The sequence below is a fragment of the Sparus aurata genome, chromosome 17 (genome assembly GCF_900880675.1).
Source record: "Sparus aurata chromosome 17, fSpaAur1.1, whole genome shotgun sequence".
Lineage (NCBI taxonomy): Eukaryota > Metazoa > Chordata > Actinopteri > Spariformes > Sparidae > Sparus > Sparus aurata.
The window spans coordinates 36,184,593-36,204,869 of record NC_044203.1 but is presented as its reverse complement, the minus strand read 5'-3'; the positions used below and the strand labels follow the sequence as shown (position 1 = coordinate 36,204,869).

The 20,277-nt window shown below is 40.9% G+C and overlaps 1 protein-coding gene and 1 long non-coding RNA gene across 2 annotated transcripts; both read right to left on the bottom strand.

Annotated features, from left to right (window-relative positions):
- Window positions 1–3,544: 3,544 nt before the first annotated feature.
- LOC115567605 (phospholipase A and acyltransferase 1-like) lies at window positions 3,545–8,446 on the bottom strand. The gene is made up of 6 exons (XM_030394351.1): window positions 8,436–8,446; window positions 8,099–8,141; window positions 7,516–7,602; window positions 6,356–6,476; window positions 4,495–4,739; window positions 3,545–4,036 (listed from the first exon to the last, which is right to left on the bottom strand). The coding sequence occupies exons 3-6, from the start codon at window positions 7,582–7,584 to the stop codon at window positions 3,833–3,835; spliced, it is 639 nt and encodes a 212-aa protein (XP_030250211.1). The 5' UTR covers window positions 7,585–7,602; window positions 8,099–8,141; window positions 8,436–8,446; the 3' UTR covers window positions 3,545–3,832.
- An 8,298-nt stretch (window positions 8,447–16,744) lies between these two features.
- On the bottom strand, window positions 16,745–18,375 carry LOC115567607 (uncharacterized). Its single transcript, XR_003981231.1, has 2 exons — window positions 17,985–18,375; window positions 16,745–17,505 (listed from the first exon to the last, which is right to left on the bottom strand). It is a non-coding gene; the product is annotated as an uncharacterized LOC115567607 (long non-coding RNA).
- Between the last annotated feature and the right edge of the window lie 1,902 nt (window positions 18,376–20,277).

The window sequence follows — 20,277 nt, the reverse complement described above, 5'->3', positions numbered from 1 at the left end:
GGCCGGTTGAGAAGAGTGACTTTTGATATGTGTAACGTGACAACTGAGCTGAGGTGAGCCGAGAGCATCGAGCAGGTGATCGAGGCTGAAGAGCTCCATCTAGTGTCAGGTTACGACCAGGAGAGGTGTGCAGAATTGGACACAATCAATTAAGCTGTAGGAGCTGCATACATGCAGTCACAAGGTAGGAGCTGTAATCACTTTTTCGCAGGTGAAAAACAACCTTTTATGAGTTGTATTGGCCCTTTAAAAGTATCTCTGTAACACTAAGTCTCCACCTGCACCACCCTTGGAGCCACCTGCCTCCCTCTCGAGCTCACCACCTCCACCTGCCAGAGATTCCTTTGTGGTCCATAAATTCACCTTTCAAATGGACTTCCTGTTTGGTGTCAACTTTTGGGTCCACCTGTTCTACGACCGTTAAATAGTTTTGACTTTTTTCCCCCATAATCATAATTAAAGCTTTAATTCATCATTTGGATTTAATTATCATAGAATTTGACTTTTTATTGTGTAATTTTAGCTTTAATGATTTTATCATGACCTCCTGTTGCATTAACACATGATCAGGTTACTATGACTTCATGTCATTCGTTCCCACTGTATAGATAAGTTAAGGAGTTAATCAAATGAAGTTATCTGGATCAATTACAGAAGTGTTTCATGCTTGATTTTTTTATTTTGAAGTACTGGTGCTGTTCTGCCTTCAGAGCAGAAGAAGGGGTCTGAAATAAAGTTTTATGTGACTGACATGCAGCTAATTTTAGTTAATTAATCGATTAATTAACTGAATTATCATTCCTGTCACTGGTGATCTATATGAATCTCAGTTTGTTTGATCAGCTCATCTTGCACGCAGACTAAATAATGAATTAAATACCATCCACCATTTTTAATTGTGTTAACCACATGTGGAGTTGTGTTAAATGTTTGGCTGCCATCAGCTGGTGAGAAGAGGAGAATACAGGAAGTATAGTCATTCAAAAATTAACAAAATGGGGCAATTAAAGACACACAGTTCTTGCTCATTCATTTTTATTTCATATAAGACCTCACGTCATGTGAGTTTTACTAGAAATAGTTCCCATTAGGCGAGGCAAGTTTATTTGTATAGCACAATTCAGACACAAGGCAACTCAAAGTGCTTTACAGGAGCTTACAAATTACATTAAAGACATTCAAATTCATTTAAAAGACATTAGAAATTGCATTATAAAGACCTAAAAAATTACATTAAAAGACATTAAAAAATTCATTTAAAAGACATTTAAAATTACAGAAGCCCTAAACGGCCATGCATTCATACATTTTACTTCCTCTGTTTTCCTGTGATAATGAGTTAATTTCATTTGTTTTCCTGAGAAAATGATATAATTAAGTGTGTGTGTGTGTGTGTGTGTGTGTGTGTGTGTGTGTGTGTGTGTGTGAGTGAATGAGTCAGTCAGTCAGTGTAACGACTGTAAATGACCTTTAATGTGATAATTGTTTATAAGAACATCTTGTTTTCATGTAGTTTACGGATATTCTTTGAAGCCAGGTCATTATTTCATAAACTATATTAGAAGCTAAATGTGGGACTTATTTAGCGTCTAACCTATTTTAAAAGCGTCTCGCTGTGAACCAGAAACATCTGTGTTCTTGTGAATCTTGTGTGTCTGCATGATTTTTGCTGAACGTGATGAAAATGATTCACCTGCTGATAAAGGGTACAAGCTCTTACGGTGTGACTGAAGGTGTGTTTGAGTGTACACTGTTCCTGTAATAAACACTTTGGACCATCAGTAGAGAGTCTGACCATCATTAATAAACTAAACTATCTTTTTGTTTTCTCAAGATCTCAAATTAATTATATCGTAATCTCGGGAAAACAAAGTTTTGTTATCCCGAGATCTCCAGAAAATAAACCCGTCATCTCGGGAAATAAAATGTATGAATGCATGGCTGTTTAGGGCTTCTGTAAAAAAATTACATTAAAATACATTAAAAATTGCATTCAAAAACAAGTAAGCATTCATCAAGAAGCAAACATTAAAAGAAGTAGGCTAAAATAGAAAAAGGTTTACTCTGGTTAGTTACACAACAGAGTTTTCATTTTACAATTTGCCTACAGGCCCAAAAGAGGAGTGGAGGACGCCACACTCACTCTGATTAATTTGCTTTTTAAACATCTTGAAGGAAGTGGGTGTCATGCCCGGCTTTTATTTATTGATTTCTCCTCTGCTTTTAACACAATCCAGCTGCACATTTTAACGCAGAGGCTTTTAGAACATTTTAACCTCAGTAAAAATCTTGTGGGCTGGATTTTAAACTTTCTCACAAACAGGACACGGAGGGTCAGAGTTAATGGAGTCTTATCTGACAAAGTGTGCTCTTCCACTGGCTCACCACAAGGGTGTGTGCTCTCACCCTTGCTATTCATTCTATACACAAATACGTGTCAGAGCACTTTAAAAAAAACGCCTCATCTTAAAGTACGCAGATGACTCCGTGATTGTTAGCCTGCTCCAGGAAAGTGAACATAATCACGGCCCGGTTGTCGATTACTTTGTAAAGTGGTGTGAAGACTCTCACCTGCACCTCAATATTACTAAGACCAAAGACATGGCTATTGATTTTAAAAAGAATGCCAAAACACCTGAGCCTGTATTGATCAAGGGACAAATCACTGAACAAGTTCAATCTTATAAATATCTTGGGACAATCATTGACTCCGCTTTAAAGAGAACTGCAAAGCTGTGAGCAGGAAGGGACACCAGCGACTGTTATGTCTGAGGAAGTTGTCCCGTTTCCATATTGATAGGACCATGATGACACTCTTTTATCATGCTTTTATTGAGTCTGTGTTAGCTTTCTCACTTGTGTCATGGTTCGGAAACCTCCCCTTAAAAGAAAGGAACTCGCTCAACCAGATCATCAAATGGTCTGGTCGGCTGATTGGAGAGACACAGCTGATCCTGGAGTCGCTGTACACCAAACAGTTTCAGCGACTAGCCAGCTCCATCTCCAATGACGTCTCTCATCCTCTTGCAAGAGACTTCCAGCTCCTGCCATCTGGACGGAGATTCATAGTCCCAAGATCTAGGACCACACGCTATAGGAACAGCTTTGTCCCTGTTGCTGTTTCCCTTTTTGATAAGTCCTAACGCACTTTGAGGTCCATTCTGTGACTTGTTGTTATTTATCTATTTATTGAAAATGGTTTTTAAACCTATTTATTGTCCCTTGCATCATCACTTTGTCGTATCTTATCTGTTTTTAATCCTGCTCAGTGAACTTAGGAAGTACTCATGTCTGTTTCTTGCTCTGTGTTAATTCGTCTTCTGTATCTTCTGTCATCAATGTTTGTGTGACGCCCTCTCCTGCTTTTGCACAGCAAATCTACCTACGGCTATTAATTAAGTAAACTGAACTGAACTGAACTGAACTCACTTCCACTTCATTTATTGAGATGTCGGGGTTAATCCAACAGACTGATTCATCTCAAAACCTGAGTAAATAAAGCCTAACCTTCTGCATGGCCTGATAACACTAAACAGTAAGCAAATCATCATGATCCTTATAATCAGACAAACAGGCATTACCCACATTAACTGTGATCAATAACAGCCAACAGAGGATGAAGATACAGAGCAGAGGTAATTAAAGATGACTGTCTTTGGGTCTACCTTCAAGTCCCTGCTGGGGAGAATAAAAAGGAGAAATGTGTGAACGCTTTAAAAAGGCCGAACAATAAAGAAGCAAGCTGCTGACAACTACAAGACGGTCTTGAAGTAAATCTCTACACTCCCACCTGTGAACACACCCTTCTGTTCTTGATGGGGAAATCAGGAAATCAGAAATCACATGAACCACTGAGGAGACAGCAGAGAGCAAGACAGGCTGACAGGACTGGCCACCAAGATACTTGTTTGTGGGCATCACTTGCACAGAGAGTGTTGTTGATGTCATTAGAACTCCTCCAGATATTCTTAATCTTATCGGCCACCTGTTTTGTTAAATGTATTGGCTTGACAACAATTTGAGCAATTCTTCCTTTCTGTGAAAAAATAAAACATAATAGATAAAAGGTTAATTTTTTTCGTGAGTACCATTGACATTATGCAGACTTTAACTTTCGGTATAGCATTGCTCATATTAAGAAACAGATGTATGTGTGTGTGTCTGTGTGTGTGATCATGAGATGAGGATGTTCCTTCAGTATACGAAATATTGACCAGGTGCATCATCACATTCAGCTTCTTTCAGATGGCATCAGTGTCGCCTGTTAGCTGATGGCTGTTTCTTAGCTTTCTTGTATTTAGTTTGTGTTTTGATTTGTAAGTCGGTGTGTTTGGTTTGGAGTTTTTTTCCACTCTTCTCAGCCAAATGCTCAGATATGGGTGGATATTAAAAATATTGTTCTATAGTGCTACTACTCATCAAAAACCTTCACTGGTTGCCTTATAAAAAAATAATAAAAACATTTATGTTACAACTGTTTAATCTGCCACTTACCTGCAGTGAGACTGATACGCCATAGCGCACATAGGTAGCAAGGTGTTCACAGTTGTTCTTCAGGAGATTATATTTTCTACACTCTTCATTCTTTTCTTGGATTCTTTCCTTAATCTTGTCTGGCGTTCTGTTTTCAGCTGGATATTCTTTGTCATCATCCAGGTAATTCCTCTTCTTGTCATTCGATTTCCCTCTTGTCTCATCAAGTTTACCAAATTCACAGATATATCGCTTCCCCTTTGTACCTGTTTGTGAGAATAAACTTTTTAAGATGTTGTACACAAACTTAACACAAACTCATGTTCCTCCTGTATTCTATTTGTTCTTTTATTTTTTCTCCTGCACAAACAGCAGGGTATGGTAGCTGCACAACAGTGAGCCAGTCAGCACTCAGTATTTGATAAAAAGTCAATATTAGTCAGACGTGAGACATTTTTGGAGTGTTCATTGGTGGGCAGAAAAAAGCTGTCTGAACCTTTGGGTCTTTCTTCCTGTCTATGCTGGAAAAAGAGCAGAAGCCTCAGGACACTGTGCACGTCTGATCTGTAGCAGAAACCTGATCTATTCCACCCATGTGCATGTGTGGTTGGAGCCTTGTTGGAGTTTTGGTGAGAGGTTGTTAAACGTCCTCACAGCGAACACGGAGACTCATCTACTCACTAGTCCGTCTTTACAGGCCACTTTAGTTACACACTGTTCTAACTCTGACTTTACAACTTGAACATTGATCAGTTTATAGAAAACCTGGATAGTAACTGTGCAGTAAGACTCTTAGTGGTGGAGACGTTTCAGTCATGTGACCGTGATGTCGTCTGTTTGTAGCCTAGCATTAGCTTCTTACTGCTACACAGTGAATTTAGCTTCAAACATAAAGAGTGGAGTTCATCTGTGCAATGTAAATAATTGATGTATATTTACTGTGGATTTACAGCAGTATTCTACTGTATTTTATAATAATTGAAAAATACTGTTAAATATTCATGCTTACATGTAAATTAACGATTAATGCTCAGTTAACAATAGGAATTTGTAAAACAGCATAAGACAGTGTTTTCTGTCAAGCAGTGGAGACATGTGCTAACATTCCTTCTAAAGTCCAGTCATTATCTATCAGCATCTTACTGAAGATTGCGGACTTTTGTTTCTATTTTGATGATAGTACTTTACTGATCAAACTCCTCAGACTACTCATTTTTGAGTGACAGTATGTTACTTAACTGGCTACTTCTGAACTTGACTTTGGAAAGCACAGCTCCGTCATATCATTCCAGCCAGAGAAGTCCATGTTGAGGTCAACAGAGCAGGCAAAGTAAAGTTATGCTTATCTCCTGACACTGGTAGTGTCCAGTGCTGTTTTGTCTGCATGATTATTGAACTGTTGACATTTCAGATGTTTCATTAGGCCTGTTGAATTATTTCAGGTTGCTAAATCGGGCTAAGCGAAGCAATCTCTGTAGCTAGCTTGAGCTCAATTAGCGTAGGTGTTGCTGACCTTTTTTATTGTGGGGGGAAAGAGGATCATGCTAACTTCAAGGTTAGCTACACAAAATACATAATCTCTCTATCGGTCAGGTGTTGGTACCTGCACAAATGTAGAACAGATTGGGCAGCTGGCACAGGTCAGATACACACAGTGAACTCAATGGCATCTAGTAATTCCTAGAAATTATATCAGCTATTCAAGAATGGGGCAGGAGCACCCACCTGTTTCACTGTTGTCTTCTGTTATACAAACTTTATGTAGCACACATTCTTCATAGATATGTTTATTTAAAATTGTGTTGCTGGTGTCTTTTCATTAATCTTGAGTAATACTATCTTTAAATTTGCATACGTTTATTTTGAGTTTTTTTTCACGTACCTCTGCGGTGAAATATGTCATTATCACCTTGGCTAACGTTCACCCCACTCTCTGGGCCCACATAGACAGCATAGTGACTGTATAGTTTCCCCGGAAACTCAATTATATCTCCAAACTGATACTGTGAACAGAAGAAACCAGAGATGCCTTTCAAAATTTGTATCTAGTTTCACATTCAGTACAAAGCAAATCACAACAATCAGACTGACAAAATAACAAACATGGATATATGATACTGAATAATTAAAATATCCACTAATACAGTGAAAAGTAGCAAAACTTTAAAGGAACTTCTCAGGTGAGTTATTTTGCTGTTTCTACATTGAATTAAATGTATCTGCCCTCTTTCAACTTGAGACAAACATTTCTGTAATTACTTAAGAAATAATATCAGTTCCGGCAAATACAAGAAAATTGGACTCAGAACCGAGGAAGAGGAGGAGAAAAGGAAAAGGGAGAAACAACAAATTTCACAAAATCAACCCTAACCTGTCAACTTAAATGTGTTAAACTTGTTTAAAGTTATTTTCTTGCTATAAGGAACTTGCTGTCATGGGTAATACTTTATAATAACCATCATTAATAAGGTAAATGTATAGTTAATTGGATTTAGTTAAGTCATTTCACTGTTATGAGACAATTAAATTGTTCATTAAACATTTTTAAAGCAACTTTAAAAGTTAAAAACATCAGTCTCTAGAGATCACTCTCTAATGACCTTCACAGTATTTATTAACCATTTACAAAGTAACTGCAAACTGCAACTTTCCAATAAACAACTGCGAATAAATCATTTATGAAGCATTTCAATGCTTCTTAACAATTAAATTAATACCAACTAAAGTAAACTTAATTGCACAGTTGCATTTTTTATCATATATGATAATTCCATATATAAAGTGTTTATTTTAATGATATGACAGATTTTATGAAGTGTTACTAAATATATATATCACAATATCAACGACCCAGAAAAAATACTGAGGACATGACCTCATTATCCTCATTGATAACTACGGCCCAAAGATACTGTGTCAACATCTTGTGGATGACCATAAAGTTCTGTTCAATATAAACATAATGTGACAAATTTGACTCATGTTTGTATTCTTCAGCATCGATAACACAACATTAACAATAGTGTTGTGAAAGTAGCTTACCTTCCCATCAGTCTTTATTCCTATGATCACCAGCTGAAGGATCACAGCAACCAAGATGAAGCTTTTCATTGTTGTAGCAGTGGAGAGCTGACATGGTGAGAGCAGGAGAACATGGAGCATTTAATCACTCGAGAACACCAAAACAGCCATCATCACTGGTTCTGTATCCCTGTTAGCTGCAGCCTGTTCAGTGAGTGTTTGACACTCACATGGAAGAGTTATTCCGTCCTGGTGATTATTTCAGAGCCACTTTCTATTGTATTCACTATCTTCAAAGTTTTATCTACTGCTGAGATTTTTCTTGTGTCTACACACCAGTGTTTTTCTGTACAGAGCTGTGTCTCATGCTCCTGTATTTTCTCCCCTCATGTGCAGAATGAAGTGCCTCTCCCTTGTGCTTCCTGCTCCACCGGCTCACCTGTGATCCAGCACGCTGCCACCTGACAACCCAGCCTGCCAGCCTGCTCTCTTCATCCACTACTTCCACTAAAACTCTGTCCTGAAAAAAATCCCTTAAACCTGATTCCCAGCCTCTGGTCTCTGCATTTTGGGTCTAGATAAAACACCACTGTAACAGACTTACCAATGATGTTTTGAGAAGATGATGATTGTATGATAGAAATGATCTTCTTAGCAGCCAGAACACACACACACACACACACACACACACACACACACACACACACAAATATACACAGTGTTTTAGAATAGCTGTAATGAAATTTTGTACTGACATTTATTGAAACTTGATTTTAAGTCTTACGAATCTTAGTATAAGTTGTTTTCTACCCTAGTTCTGAGTACTCACCCTCTTTGAACTTCTTCTGAGTACTCACCCTCTTTGAACTTCTTCTGAGTACTCACCCTCTTTGAACTTCTTCTGAGTACTCACCCTCTTTGAACTTCTTCTGAGTACTCACCCTCTTTGAACTTCTTCTGAGTACTCACCCCTATTTGAACTTCCTCTTTACATGACTTCTTCTTCCTATGCAGACAGAGTAACTGTCTGAGAAATAGTGTTAAGACACACCCACAGAAGACAGAGAAATACCGAGCTTTCCTCCTGCTAATTCGAGTTTTCCCTCTGTAACAAACATGTGTTGTTGTTTTGTGATTTCTCCTCTGGTGCAACATTAAACTTTGTTAACTTTGAGCTGGCTCTGATCTTCTTCCTCCAGAGATTTCAGTAGAATGGTGACACAAGCTGAGGATTCTGGTGAACCATGGCGTGAGATAGAAATGGGAGTACAGTACTCGACTTAACTCAAATTGTACTGCATGAAACTCAACTGGGTAACACCAGAGAGAAAAGCAGGCCATTTGTTTAGCAAACAGACATCTCAAATAACTGAATGATACTCACTCACTAAAAGAAAGAAAGTGGAACTAAAAGAAGTTCCTGAAAAATTATAGTCAAATCCCAATAGCCATAGCCATATAGCCATCCCAAGACTGGGGCATAGTCCAAGAACAGTTCCTGATCCACACACTCTATTTAACACAACCCTGCTGCCGAATGAAACAGATGGAATAGCACACGATTGTGTAGGAAAAACTAGCATTAGAATATTACCAAGACCAGATCTCACTCATGAACCACTTAATAATGCTGACATTGTCATGTTTGTAGATGGCTCATGTAAAGAATTTAGACGGGACGATTATTAGTGGCTATGCAGTAGTAACATTAGATGAAGTTTTAAAATCAAGCTCTCTACCATCACATTTCTCTGCACAGGCCGCAAAAGTAGTTGCACTTACTGAAGCTTGCAAAACACTTCATGTGTTCGCACAATCGTGGGAAAATAGAGGCATGGTCACGTCCACAGGAAAGCCTTTGACACATAAAGACCTTACCTCACCACAACAACACGCAGTCTAGCTGCCAAGAAGTGCTGCAATATGTGAATATGCTGCACATAGTACAAGCAAAGACCCTATTTCAATGGGGAACAAAAAGCAGATGTGAAAGTGAAACTAGCGGCTGCTACTTAGCAACACATAGACGAACACAGGAAAATGGGATTGGGGATACAACCCGAAATCCGAACTAAAAAATCGATAGACAAACGGGTGCAGATCTGAGTGCAGAATTGGTCTTACAGCAGGACACACATGTGATTTATGAAACGTTCGTATCTGACCAATTATGCTTAATGACAGCGGAGGTTTGTTTAATAATAACTGAATGATACTCGCTCACTGAAAGAGAGGAAGAGGAATTAAAGAAGTTCCAGAAAAATTATAGTCAAAAGGGACAGCAGATGTAGGGTTAATAAGAGGACTCTTTCAGACCCTACCAGAGGCAATATCCACTAAAACCTGAGGCCATAGCAGGGCATGTGAACGGAGCTGAGCAGCGAGAATTTCCGCTCCCCGCTTACGTGGGTGTTTGCTCCTTCGCTCCATCGCTCAAAGTTAAACCAGACAGCTCCGCTCAAAGACCGCTCTCCGCTCACCTAAAATTTCATTCAGCTCCGTTGAAATCGCTCCATACTCGCTCAAATTTAAAAGAGGGAGCAATTCCTGACGTTGCACCTATATGACCTGTATGCTTGCTTTTCGAAATATTTTACAAACTCCATATCTCAACGAATGACCTCTGATGTGGTCTTGAATGCACACGTGAGTCTGTGTGGACCTGTGCATGACCTAGACTCGTGGAGAGCGGTATTGGAATGGAACTGGAGCGAAACGGAACCATCGCTCTGGCCTTTGGATTAAAACCTGCTCTGCGCTTCGACTATATTTCGCATGCTCCACTCCCCGCTCGCTCCGTGCTCCATGCCCCGCTCCGCTCACATGCCCTGGGCCCTAGCCCATAATTAAGGAATTACTTACTGCAGGAATAATCAGTGTCCAGATTCACTGTGCAACACACCGTTATTTCCTGTCAAAAAGGCTGCGCCATCCCAAGACTGGGGCATGGTCCAAGAAAAGTTCCTGATCCACACACTCTATTTAACACAACCCTGCTGCCAAATGAAACAGATGGAATAGCACACGATTGTGTAGGAAAAACTAGCATTAGAGTATTACCAAGACCAGATCTCACTCATGAACCACTTAATAGTGCTGATATTGTCATGTTTGTAGATGGCTCATGTAAAAATAAATTTAGATGGGAAGATTATTAGTGGCTATACAGTAGTTACAGCAGATTAAGTTTTAAAATCAAGTTCTCTACCATCACATTTCTCTGCACAGGCCGCAGAATTAGTTGCACTTACCTGCAAAACACTTCATATGTTCGCACAACTGTGGGAAAATAGAGGCATGGTCACATCCACAGGAAGGCCTTTGACACATAAAGATCTTACCTTACCACAACAACACGTAGTCTAGCTGCCAAGAAGTGCTGCAATATGTGAATGTGCTGCACATAGTACAAGCAATGACCCTATTTAGAACCAAAAAGCAGATGAGAAAGCAAAACTAGCGGCTGCTACTCAGCAACACACAGATGACATTTATGTTGCAGAAGATTACACTAACATACATAGATCATGATATTTTAAGAGACATGCAAAACAACTCTCCTGGAACTGAGAAAGACACGTGGCAAAGCAAAGGAGCCACACAGACACAGACAGGCATCTGGCAGAGTCTTGAAGGAAAACCTATTCTACCTAAAACCTTATTTAGATTTGCTGCAATATTGAGTCATGGAAATACCCATCACACAACAGAAGGGATGTTATCCACAACAGAGAAAACATTCACAACATATGGACTTCAAAACTACTCAAAACAATTTTTGTGCCTCATGATTAATATGTTCCGAGCACAATGCTCAATGTAGACTACATCCAAAACCAGGCAAATTCCCAGAAGCAACATACCCATTCCAATGTATCTGTATGGATTTTATCTAATTAAATAGAGCTGATGGATATCAATACTGTTTAGTAATGATAGATGTGTTCTCCAAATGGGTAGAATTTACACCAACAGTGAACATTGATGCAATAACTGTGGCCAAAATCTTAGCTACAGTAATAGTTCCACGGTATGGTCTTCTAGAGAAGATTTATTGTGATAATGGTCCTCATTTTAGGAATCAAGTAATACAAAGACTATCTAAAATATTTACAATCCAACTCACTTCCAACACAACTTTTGCTGTATGCTGGATTTAAATAACTCAGACAGTGCCACACACTGTACCACCTTGAATCTTTTGTTCCCACCAGTGTCACCACAGATTTGGGATTTCTCTTCTTGTACAACATTAAGCTTTGTTAACTTTGAGTTGGCTCCGATCTCCTTCCGCCAGTTCTAAATGCTTACCAATACATTGCATTCTAGGTTTATATGCATGATTAGATTTAGCACCATGTTAGGGCTGGGGTTTGGACCAAAAATGCAGGAGACCGTAGGCGAGAGCAAGTTCAAAGTTTTTAATTCTTTAAGCAAAAAAAACCCCACAAAAACCCTACTCAAAAAACCAAGGGGTAGAGGCAGGAGGCAGGCTGGCCACGGCGTTGAGTGAGCAGGTGAAAAACAGGGAAGGCACACACAGGACGGGAATTAAATCATCTGGCAGGATGGTGCAGTCATGAACAGGTTTAAGTGGAGGTAGTGTGATTGCTTGTGATGCTAGACAGGTGTGTCTCATCTGAGTCTAGGAGACCAGCCACGCCTCCTGCCACAACTTGAAACAGAAAAAACAAAGGGGAGGGGTAAAGCAGAGAAGCAACAAAAACCTAGACCATCACAGTACCCCCCCCCTCGATGGACACCACCTGGCGGCCTCCCAGGCTTGTCTTCCCGGAATTCCCGGTTGAAGTCAGTGAGCAGACGATGATCCAAGATGAGGGCCTTGCTGACCCTTGCTCACCTCTGGACCGTACCCCTCCCAGTAAACAAGGTACTGGGAACATCAGCCCCACCTGTACACATCCAGTAGGCGGCGGACCGCGAATGAAGGGTAACCCTCAATAAGCCGGGGTGGAGGAGGGGGCTTGGCCGGAGGGCTAAGAGGGCTCTTTATGGCAGGTTTGAGCAGAGACACATGGAAGGCAGGGTGGACTTTCATAGCGGGAGCCTAACAACACTAGGGTTAATAATGTATTCAATTACGTATGGCCCGATGCACCTGGGAGCTAGCTTGAGTGAATCTGTCTGAAGAGGGAGGTCACATGACAAGAGCCAAACCTCTTGCCCAACCTGGTAATCAAGAGCAGGGGTCTGATGTCGATCCGCAAATTGTTGGTTCCGAGACGCTGTTTGTGTCAAGGCTGCTCGGGTTCCTGCTAGACTCGGCAGGCACAGTGTAGATGGGCCTGGACTGAGCTTGAAAAAATGCTTTCCATACTTGGGAGGCAAACTGGGGGCCCCGGTCAGAAAAAATGTCCTGGGGGATACCATGGAGACGGATCAGATGGAGCACAAGAAAGTTAGCAGTTTATAAGAAAGAGGGAAGTTTAGGCTGAGGTACAAAATGGACTGACTTAGAAAAAAGATCAACAATGGTAAGTATAACCGTATTTCCGTCTGAAGGGTGTAAGCCAGTAACAAAGTCCACAGCAACATGCGACCAGCGGTGATGAGGTATGGGCAATGGATGGAGCAGACCAGCAGGAGCATGGTGTGATGGCTTGCTACGAGCACAGACTGAGACAAACTCTCTGGTGTCAGCAGACATGGAGGGCCACCAGAATCTCTGCTGAAGCAGAGCCAGGGTCCTATGGTACCCAGGATGGCAGGCCAACTTGGACGAATGACACCACTGGAGCATGGATGACCTCACTGGTGGTGGAACGAAGAGCCTACCTCTCAGGCAGTGCTCAAAAATAGTATGCCCCTGGAGGGCATCCTGAACTCCCTGTTCGATGTCCCACCTGGCAGCTCCAACCACACAGGAGGATGGTACAATGGTCTCCAAGGGGGTCTCCTCAATTGGGGATGAGAACTGGCAGGACAAGGCATCAGGCTTGGTGTTTCTGGAACCAGGGCAGTAGGTAAGAGTAAAGTTAAATCTCCCCAGGAAGAGTGCCCACCGTGCCTGACAAGGGTTCAGCCTACGAGCAGAGAATAAAAATGCAGTCCATACAATGAATGGGTGTACTGCACCTTCAAGCCAGTGTCTCCATTCCTGCAGGGCCAACACGACTGCAAGCAGCTCCTGGTTTCCTACATCGTAATTGCGCTTAGCTGGAGAGAGGCATCTGGGGAAAAAGCAGCTTCCTCTGGGCGATCACCGGAAGCTCTCAAGGAGCCTTCTCCCTTTGTCTTTCCCTGAGTCTGTTATCTAGTCGGGTGGCCAACTTAATGAGCTCTCATAGGGACGTAGTTACATCCCTAGCGGCTAGCTCATCCTTTATTTCCTCAGACAATCCCTCTAAAAATACACACTGTAAGGCTGCCTGATCCCACCCACACTCAGCAGCTAAAATGCGGAAGTCAAGTGCATACTGGGAAACTGAGTTTCTGCCCTGGTTTAATGACAATAACTGGCTGACTGCTTCTTTACCCTTAACGGGATGATCAAAAACTCTTCACATCTCTGACGTGAATGCTTTGAAATCTGAACACAAAGAGGGGTTATTTTGTGATATGGTTAACGACCAGGCAGAGGCTTTATCAGATACGAGACTCTTAATAAAGGCTATTTTTGATTGGTCTGTAGCATAGGTAGCTGGTTGCTGACTGAACACTAGGGAGCACTGGTGTAGGAACTGGGAGCATGTCCCTAGGTCACCGGTATGCCTGGCAGGGATTGGGATGAAAGGCTTGCGGGGCAGGAGAGGTGGAGGACCAGGTGAAGCAGCAGGTGGTGGAGGTGGAGAACTGCCAGGGGTCTTGAGGCTGCTGAGCTGGGTTGCCACATGGTCCAGCCGGCCATCGAGCTGCGTCACATTGGTAGTGAGCTGTTGAAGAGCGTGGCATCGTGTTGACTGATGGGCGCACCTTGAGACGACAAGGCTTGTTTCATTTGCTCAGTCTCTGCAGGGTCCATCTTGGCCAGATGATTCTGTTAGGGCTGGGGTTTGGACCAAAAATGCAGGAGACCGTAGGCGAGAGCAAGTTCAAAGTCTTTCATTCTTTAAGCAAAAAAAACCCAAAAACCCTACTCAAAAAACCAAGGGGTAGAGGCAGGAGGCAGGCTGGCCATGGCGTTGAGTGAGCAGGTGAAAAACGGGCAAGGCACACACAGGACGGGAATGAAATCATCTGCAGTCATGACCAGGTTTAAGTGGAGGTAGGGTGATTGCTTGTGATGCTAGACAGATGTGTCTTATCTGAGTCTGGGAGTCCAGCCACACCTTCTGCTACAAACTGAAACAGAGAAAACAAAGGGGAGGGGGAAAGCAGAGAAGCAACAACCTAGACCATCACACATCAAGACCAGACCAAATTCTCACACATGGAGCAAAAGCAACATTGTCTTTTTCATTGTAATTTTTTAATATAATTTCAAATTTTCTCTTATTATAAAGACATTTAAAGCAACACCCCAACCTCGGAGTTCAACACTATACCTGTCATTCAGTTGTTATTAATGGAAGTTATTGGAACAGGTCTTACTATGGAATTAGATTTGTGCCAAACAAACAAAACTTCTTAATTGTCAAACAAAATAGGAATTTGAGAGAACATAAAACTAATTAAAAAATTAAAGCATATAACTTGCAATCAAATAATTTGTCAAATAGTGTAAAGTATTGGTCTTTTACTCTTCTAATAATGCATTGTTTAGTTCACGGTCCTCTCTGCTTCTCTCTCTCTGCTCAGACTTTGCGCTGACTCTCAGCTTTGCGGTCTCTTTGCAGCTCTGTCTCGTTTCCGCTCTCTGACTTTCTGTTTGCAGTTTTTCTTGTTGTGGTTTTTTTTATAGTTGTTCTTCATTGCCCACCCACCCGAGAGGTTTGTGCCAAAACTGCAAACAGAAAGTCAGGGAGCGGAAATGAGAGAGAGCTGCAGATAGACCGCAAAGAGAGTCAGCGCAAAGTCTGAGTGGAGAGAGAGAAGCAGAGAGAACTGTGAACTAAATAATACATTATTAGAATATTGACTTTTCTTTTAGCTGTTTTTGGTCGATGCTAACTTCTGAGGGAAATATCTGGCTCCTCAACCCTGTTCACTGCTGCAGGAGGCAGCTGATTAACAATATTATGTTTTTGTTTCTTAGCAAACAAGCTACACTCACTGTACTCTCTCTACCTGCCCAGAAACAAATGACTGACAGACACAGTTAGTGAATTTAGCAGCTAAAGAAAGATGTTTTCCCAGGAGATGGTGGAGATCAGCTCAGAGCTAAGACAAGAAGAATATTAGAGACAAACTCAACATCAAGATCAGGCTTCCTTGTTTTAATTTGTTTTATATTTCAAGTGTTTAATTCTGTAATAATTTCGTCCTGAGTTTCCTGCTTCTTTTCGCCTGTCAAAGCCCTATTATATTATCATGAAAAGACATTAGAATTGATTTAAGGCAGACAGAGCGAGGAATAAATCAAGTAAACGCACATTTAAAAAAACACCGAGACGGGCACTTCTGCGCCCGTTTTGGCTCCCCGGTGGGGACAGTTTTCAACAATTGGGCAACGAGGGATAACCTGTCTGTGCCATTGGTAACGTGCAAAAGTGCCCTTCTCTTTGCCCCTGCCCTTCAAAAAGTCTGTGTACGCCACTGGTAACCTGATCATTTGTTAATGCAACAAGAAGTCATGATAAAATCAAAAGTTAAAATCATACAATAAAAAGTCAAATTCTATTATAAATAAATCCAAATGATGAATTAATGCCTTAATTACGATTATGGGGGAAAAATGTCAAAACTATTTAACAGTCGTAGAACAGATGGACCCAAAAGTTGACGGCACTCACTCATATAACTTCATGTGATTCGTTCCCACTGGAGTACTGACGCTGTTCTGCCTTAAGAGACGGTGAGCAGAAGCACAGGTTTTATTTTAAGTTTTATGTGACTGACATGCAGCTCATTTTAGTCACAATTAATCGATTATGTGACTGAATTATAATTTCTGTCACTGGTGATCTTTATGAAACTCAGTTTGTTTGATCAGCTCATCTTGCACACAGACTAAATAAAAAATAAAATACCATCCACCATTTTTAATTGTGTTAACCACAACTCACCACATGTGGAGTTGTGTTAAATGTTTAATCCCATGTTTGGCTGCCATCAGCTGGTGAGAAGAAGAGAATACAGGAAGTATAGTCATTAAAAAATTCAATGAAATGGGGCAAAAAAAGACACACAGTTCTTGCTCATTCATTTTTATTTCATATAAGACCTCACATCATGTGAGTCTTACTAGAAATAGTTCCCATTAGGCAAGGCAAGTTTATTTGTATAGCACAATTCAGACACAAGGCAACTCAAAGTGCTTTACAGGAGCTTACAAATTACATTAAAAGACTTAAAAAATCGCATTCAAAAACAAGTAAGAAGACATACAAGAAGGCAAACATTAAAACAAGTAGGCTAAAATAGAAAAAGTTTACTCTGGATAGTTACCCAACAGAGTTTTCATTTATAATGCTTGTAATATAACTGTGATCAATAACAGCCAACAGAGGATTAAGATAAAGAGCAGAGGTAATTAAAGATGACTGTCTTTGGGTCTACCTTCAAGTCCCTGCTGGGGAGAATAAAAAGGAGAAATGTGTGAACGCATTAAAAAGGCCGAACAATAAAGAAGCAAGCTGCTGACAGCTACAAGACGGTCTTGAAGTAAATCTCTACACTCCCACCTGTGAATACTCCCTTCTGTTCTTGATGGGGAAGCATTTCAGAAATCACATGAACCACTGAGGAGACAGCAGAGAGCAAGACAGGCTGACAGGACTGGCCACCCAGATACTTGTTTGTGGGCACTTGCACAGAGAGTGTTATTGTTCTCATCTGTTACTTGAATCATGTCTAAATCTCTGTTTCTGACTTCGTCAATTCTCGCTTTAATTTCTTCTAGTTTGGCGTTGTCCATCTTTTTCTAAAAACACATCCAGCACGTGTTCCATTCTGTGAAAAAATAAAATAAAACACAGAATAGATGGAAGTTCAATTTTACTGTGTAAAAACACTGTGTGTGAACAGTTAGAGAGACAGGTCCAGTGAGATGAATGAGGAGTACTTGGTCAGATGCTGTAATATTATTTGTAACAGAACAACCCAAAGTTTTTTAAAGCCCTCCGTCAGTGAGCGGAGCTCATGTATCATCATTGACCAGGTGCATCATCACATCAGTATCTGTAAGCTGATGGCTGTCTTAGCTAAACCTTGAAGAATTGCAAGTTTCTTGTATTTAGTTTGTGTGTTGATTTGTAAGTCAGTTGGTGTGGTTTGGAGTTTTTTTCCACACTTCTCAGCCAAATGCTTGGATATGGGTGGATATTAAAAATATTGTTCTATAGTGCTACTACTCATCAAAAACCTCCACTGGTTACCTTATAAAAAATAATCAAAACACTTATGTTACAACTGTTTAATCTGCCACTTACCTGCAGCGTGAGTGATATGTTGTAGCGTACATACGTAGCAAGGTGTTCACAGTTGTTGTGAGTGAGTTCATATTTTCCACACTCTTTTTTCTTTAGTTCGATTCTTTCCTTAATCTTGTCTGGCGTTCTGTCTACAGCTGGAATGTAATCGTCGAGGTAATTCCTCTTCTCGTCAACCGATTTCCCTCTTGTCTTGCCAAGTTTGCCAAATTCACAGATATATCTCTTCTTTCTCAGAGCTGTTTGTGAGAATAAAGTTTTAGAAATGTTGTCCACAAACATAATACACACTCATGTTCTTCCTGTATTCTATTTGCTGTTTTCTTCCTTCTTTTGCACAAACAGGGTATTGTAACTGTACAACAGTGAGCCAGTCAAGTTCAATTTGATAAAAAGTCAATAACATCTTTTTTTTTTTGTAAAAACCTGTCTGAACCTTTGGGGCTTTCTTCCTGTCTATGCTGGAAAAAGAGCAGCAGACTTTACAACTTGTACATTGATCAGTTTATAGACGATGTATGGCGTGAAAATGACAGAGAAATAAGCAGATTCGGCGTGCTCACTCTGGCTGAGGACGGCTGTGAGCCGATGCATATGCAAGTAGCCTCCTGTGCTAACGTCACCACAGGAGCAGAGTCAAAATCTCGTGCTTTAGGAACGCTTACGAGAGAAATTGCGATTTCCGGGTGATGACTCCTTTAAGGCAGACAGAACGAGGAATTAATCAAGTAAATGCACCTGTAAAAAACACACAGATGTGTCTTGCCTGATGTTCTGATGGTTCTGCTCGTCCCGGGTTCACAATCTAGATCTTGGCGTCTGTAAGAGGAACCCATCAGATTAACCCATCAGAGGAACCCATCAGAGGAACCCAGGCTACATGTTGATTAAACACATATTGACCTCCTCAGGAACCAGTTACATTAAAATCTATTGTAAAACACACAGGTAGACACAGTCATGAAGCTGAGCGTGGTGTTTTATGTACTCTGCTGCTAGACTGTGTAGAAATATAGAAATGTGTTAGATGAGTGGATTAGGACGCGGCACTGAATGATGAAGAGTTGTACGCTGACAGTCTGTGTCTTTGTCTCTCTCTCTTTAGTTTATCCAGGTCACCATGAGCTTATGAAGAGGAAAACACCAAACTGAAGGGAAACACCAACTTTTAACATCTCCTCATATTAACAGCACCACCTGTACTTTCTATGTGTATTTTAAATGTTCATCATTGGAGTTCATACAGTGTTAAAATGTCACTCTCACATTCCATTGTTTTTTTAAAGGACTAATGCATATTGTAACACACGTATAAGACTGTTGTAACCTCAGGCTGCACCAATGATGGACCACTATGTGCCTGTTAGCCCATAATCATGGCAGACATCAGAGTGTGAGCATGTATGAAATGAATAAACATATCCAACAAGAACATGTGACGTTTCACACTGATGTTCAGCTGATCGTCTCCACATTGTGACAGAACAATCAGTCTTAACTCAGCTCACAGTTTTTGTTAATGGCCGGTTGAGAAGAGTCACTTTTGGGATGTGTAACGTGACAACTGAGCTGAGGTGAGCCGAGAGCATCGAGCAGGTGATCGAGACTTTTTTTCCCCATAATCATAATTAAGGCTTTAATTCATTTTTAAACCAAAATTGTGAATCAGGGTGGACAGGTATAGAGAAAAAGGCATTACTGAGGTCAGTGACGGTAAAGAATGTATTTTCTGGGCGCAGCGTGTTAAGTAAAGTGTGTGGATCTGGTACAAGAGGCGCGTGTGACTGTACTGCTTCATTAATTGTCTCAAATCTTGTACCATTCGCCAGTTTGTACCATCTGCCTTTCTAACAGGGAAGATGGGAGTGTTACAGGGGGAGTCAGGACATTCTCTGATAACTCCGGCATGTAGGAGTTGTTTGATAACAGGCTGGATGCCTGCAAAGGCATCTGCTATCAAAGGGTACTGTGTGACTCTTGGCCTCCAGTCTGATTTTGGTTTAATTTGTACTGGTGCAGCTGTAGTCATTAACCCTACATCTTCTGGACCTTTTGTCTGTAATGAGGCGGGGAGACCTTTTAGTTCTGTCTCCTCTTCCTCGGTTAACATTACTTGTGAGAGTCAGTCATCTAGTCTTACAGCTTTCATTCCGCTGGGAGTGGGAATAACACCTATCTGTAACAGCTGCATCAGATCTCTGCCTAATAAATTTATAGGACAGTCGGGTGAGATAACTACGGGTGCTTTGGCCTGCTTTCCCGATTTGTTATCCTGCATGTATAGAGGTTTGGA

Bases quoted from the DNA above. Each gene is read 5' to 3' on its own strand.
- LOC115567605 (XM_030394351.1), bottom strand. From the start codon at position 7,584: ATGAAAAGCTTCATCTTGGTTGCTGTGATCCTTCAGCTGGTGATCATA. The intron at 6,477-7,515 runs GTAAGCTACTTT...TTCTGTTCACAG, and splicing joins GAATAAAGACTGATGGGAAG to TATCAGTTTGGAGATATAAT. The intron at 4,037-4,494 runs GTAAGTGGCAGA...ATTTTTTCACAG, and splicing joins GCGTATCAGTCTCACTGCAG to AAAGGAAGAATTGCTCAAAT.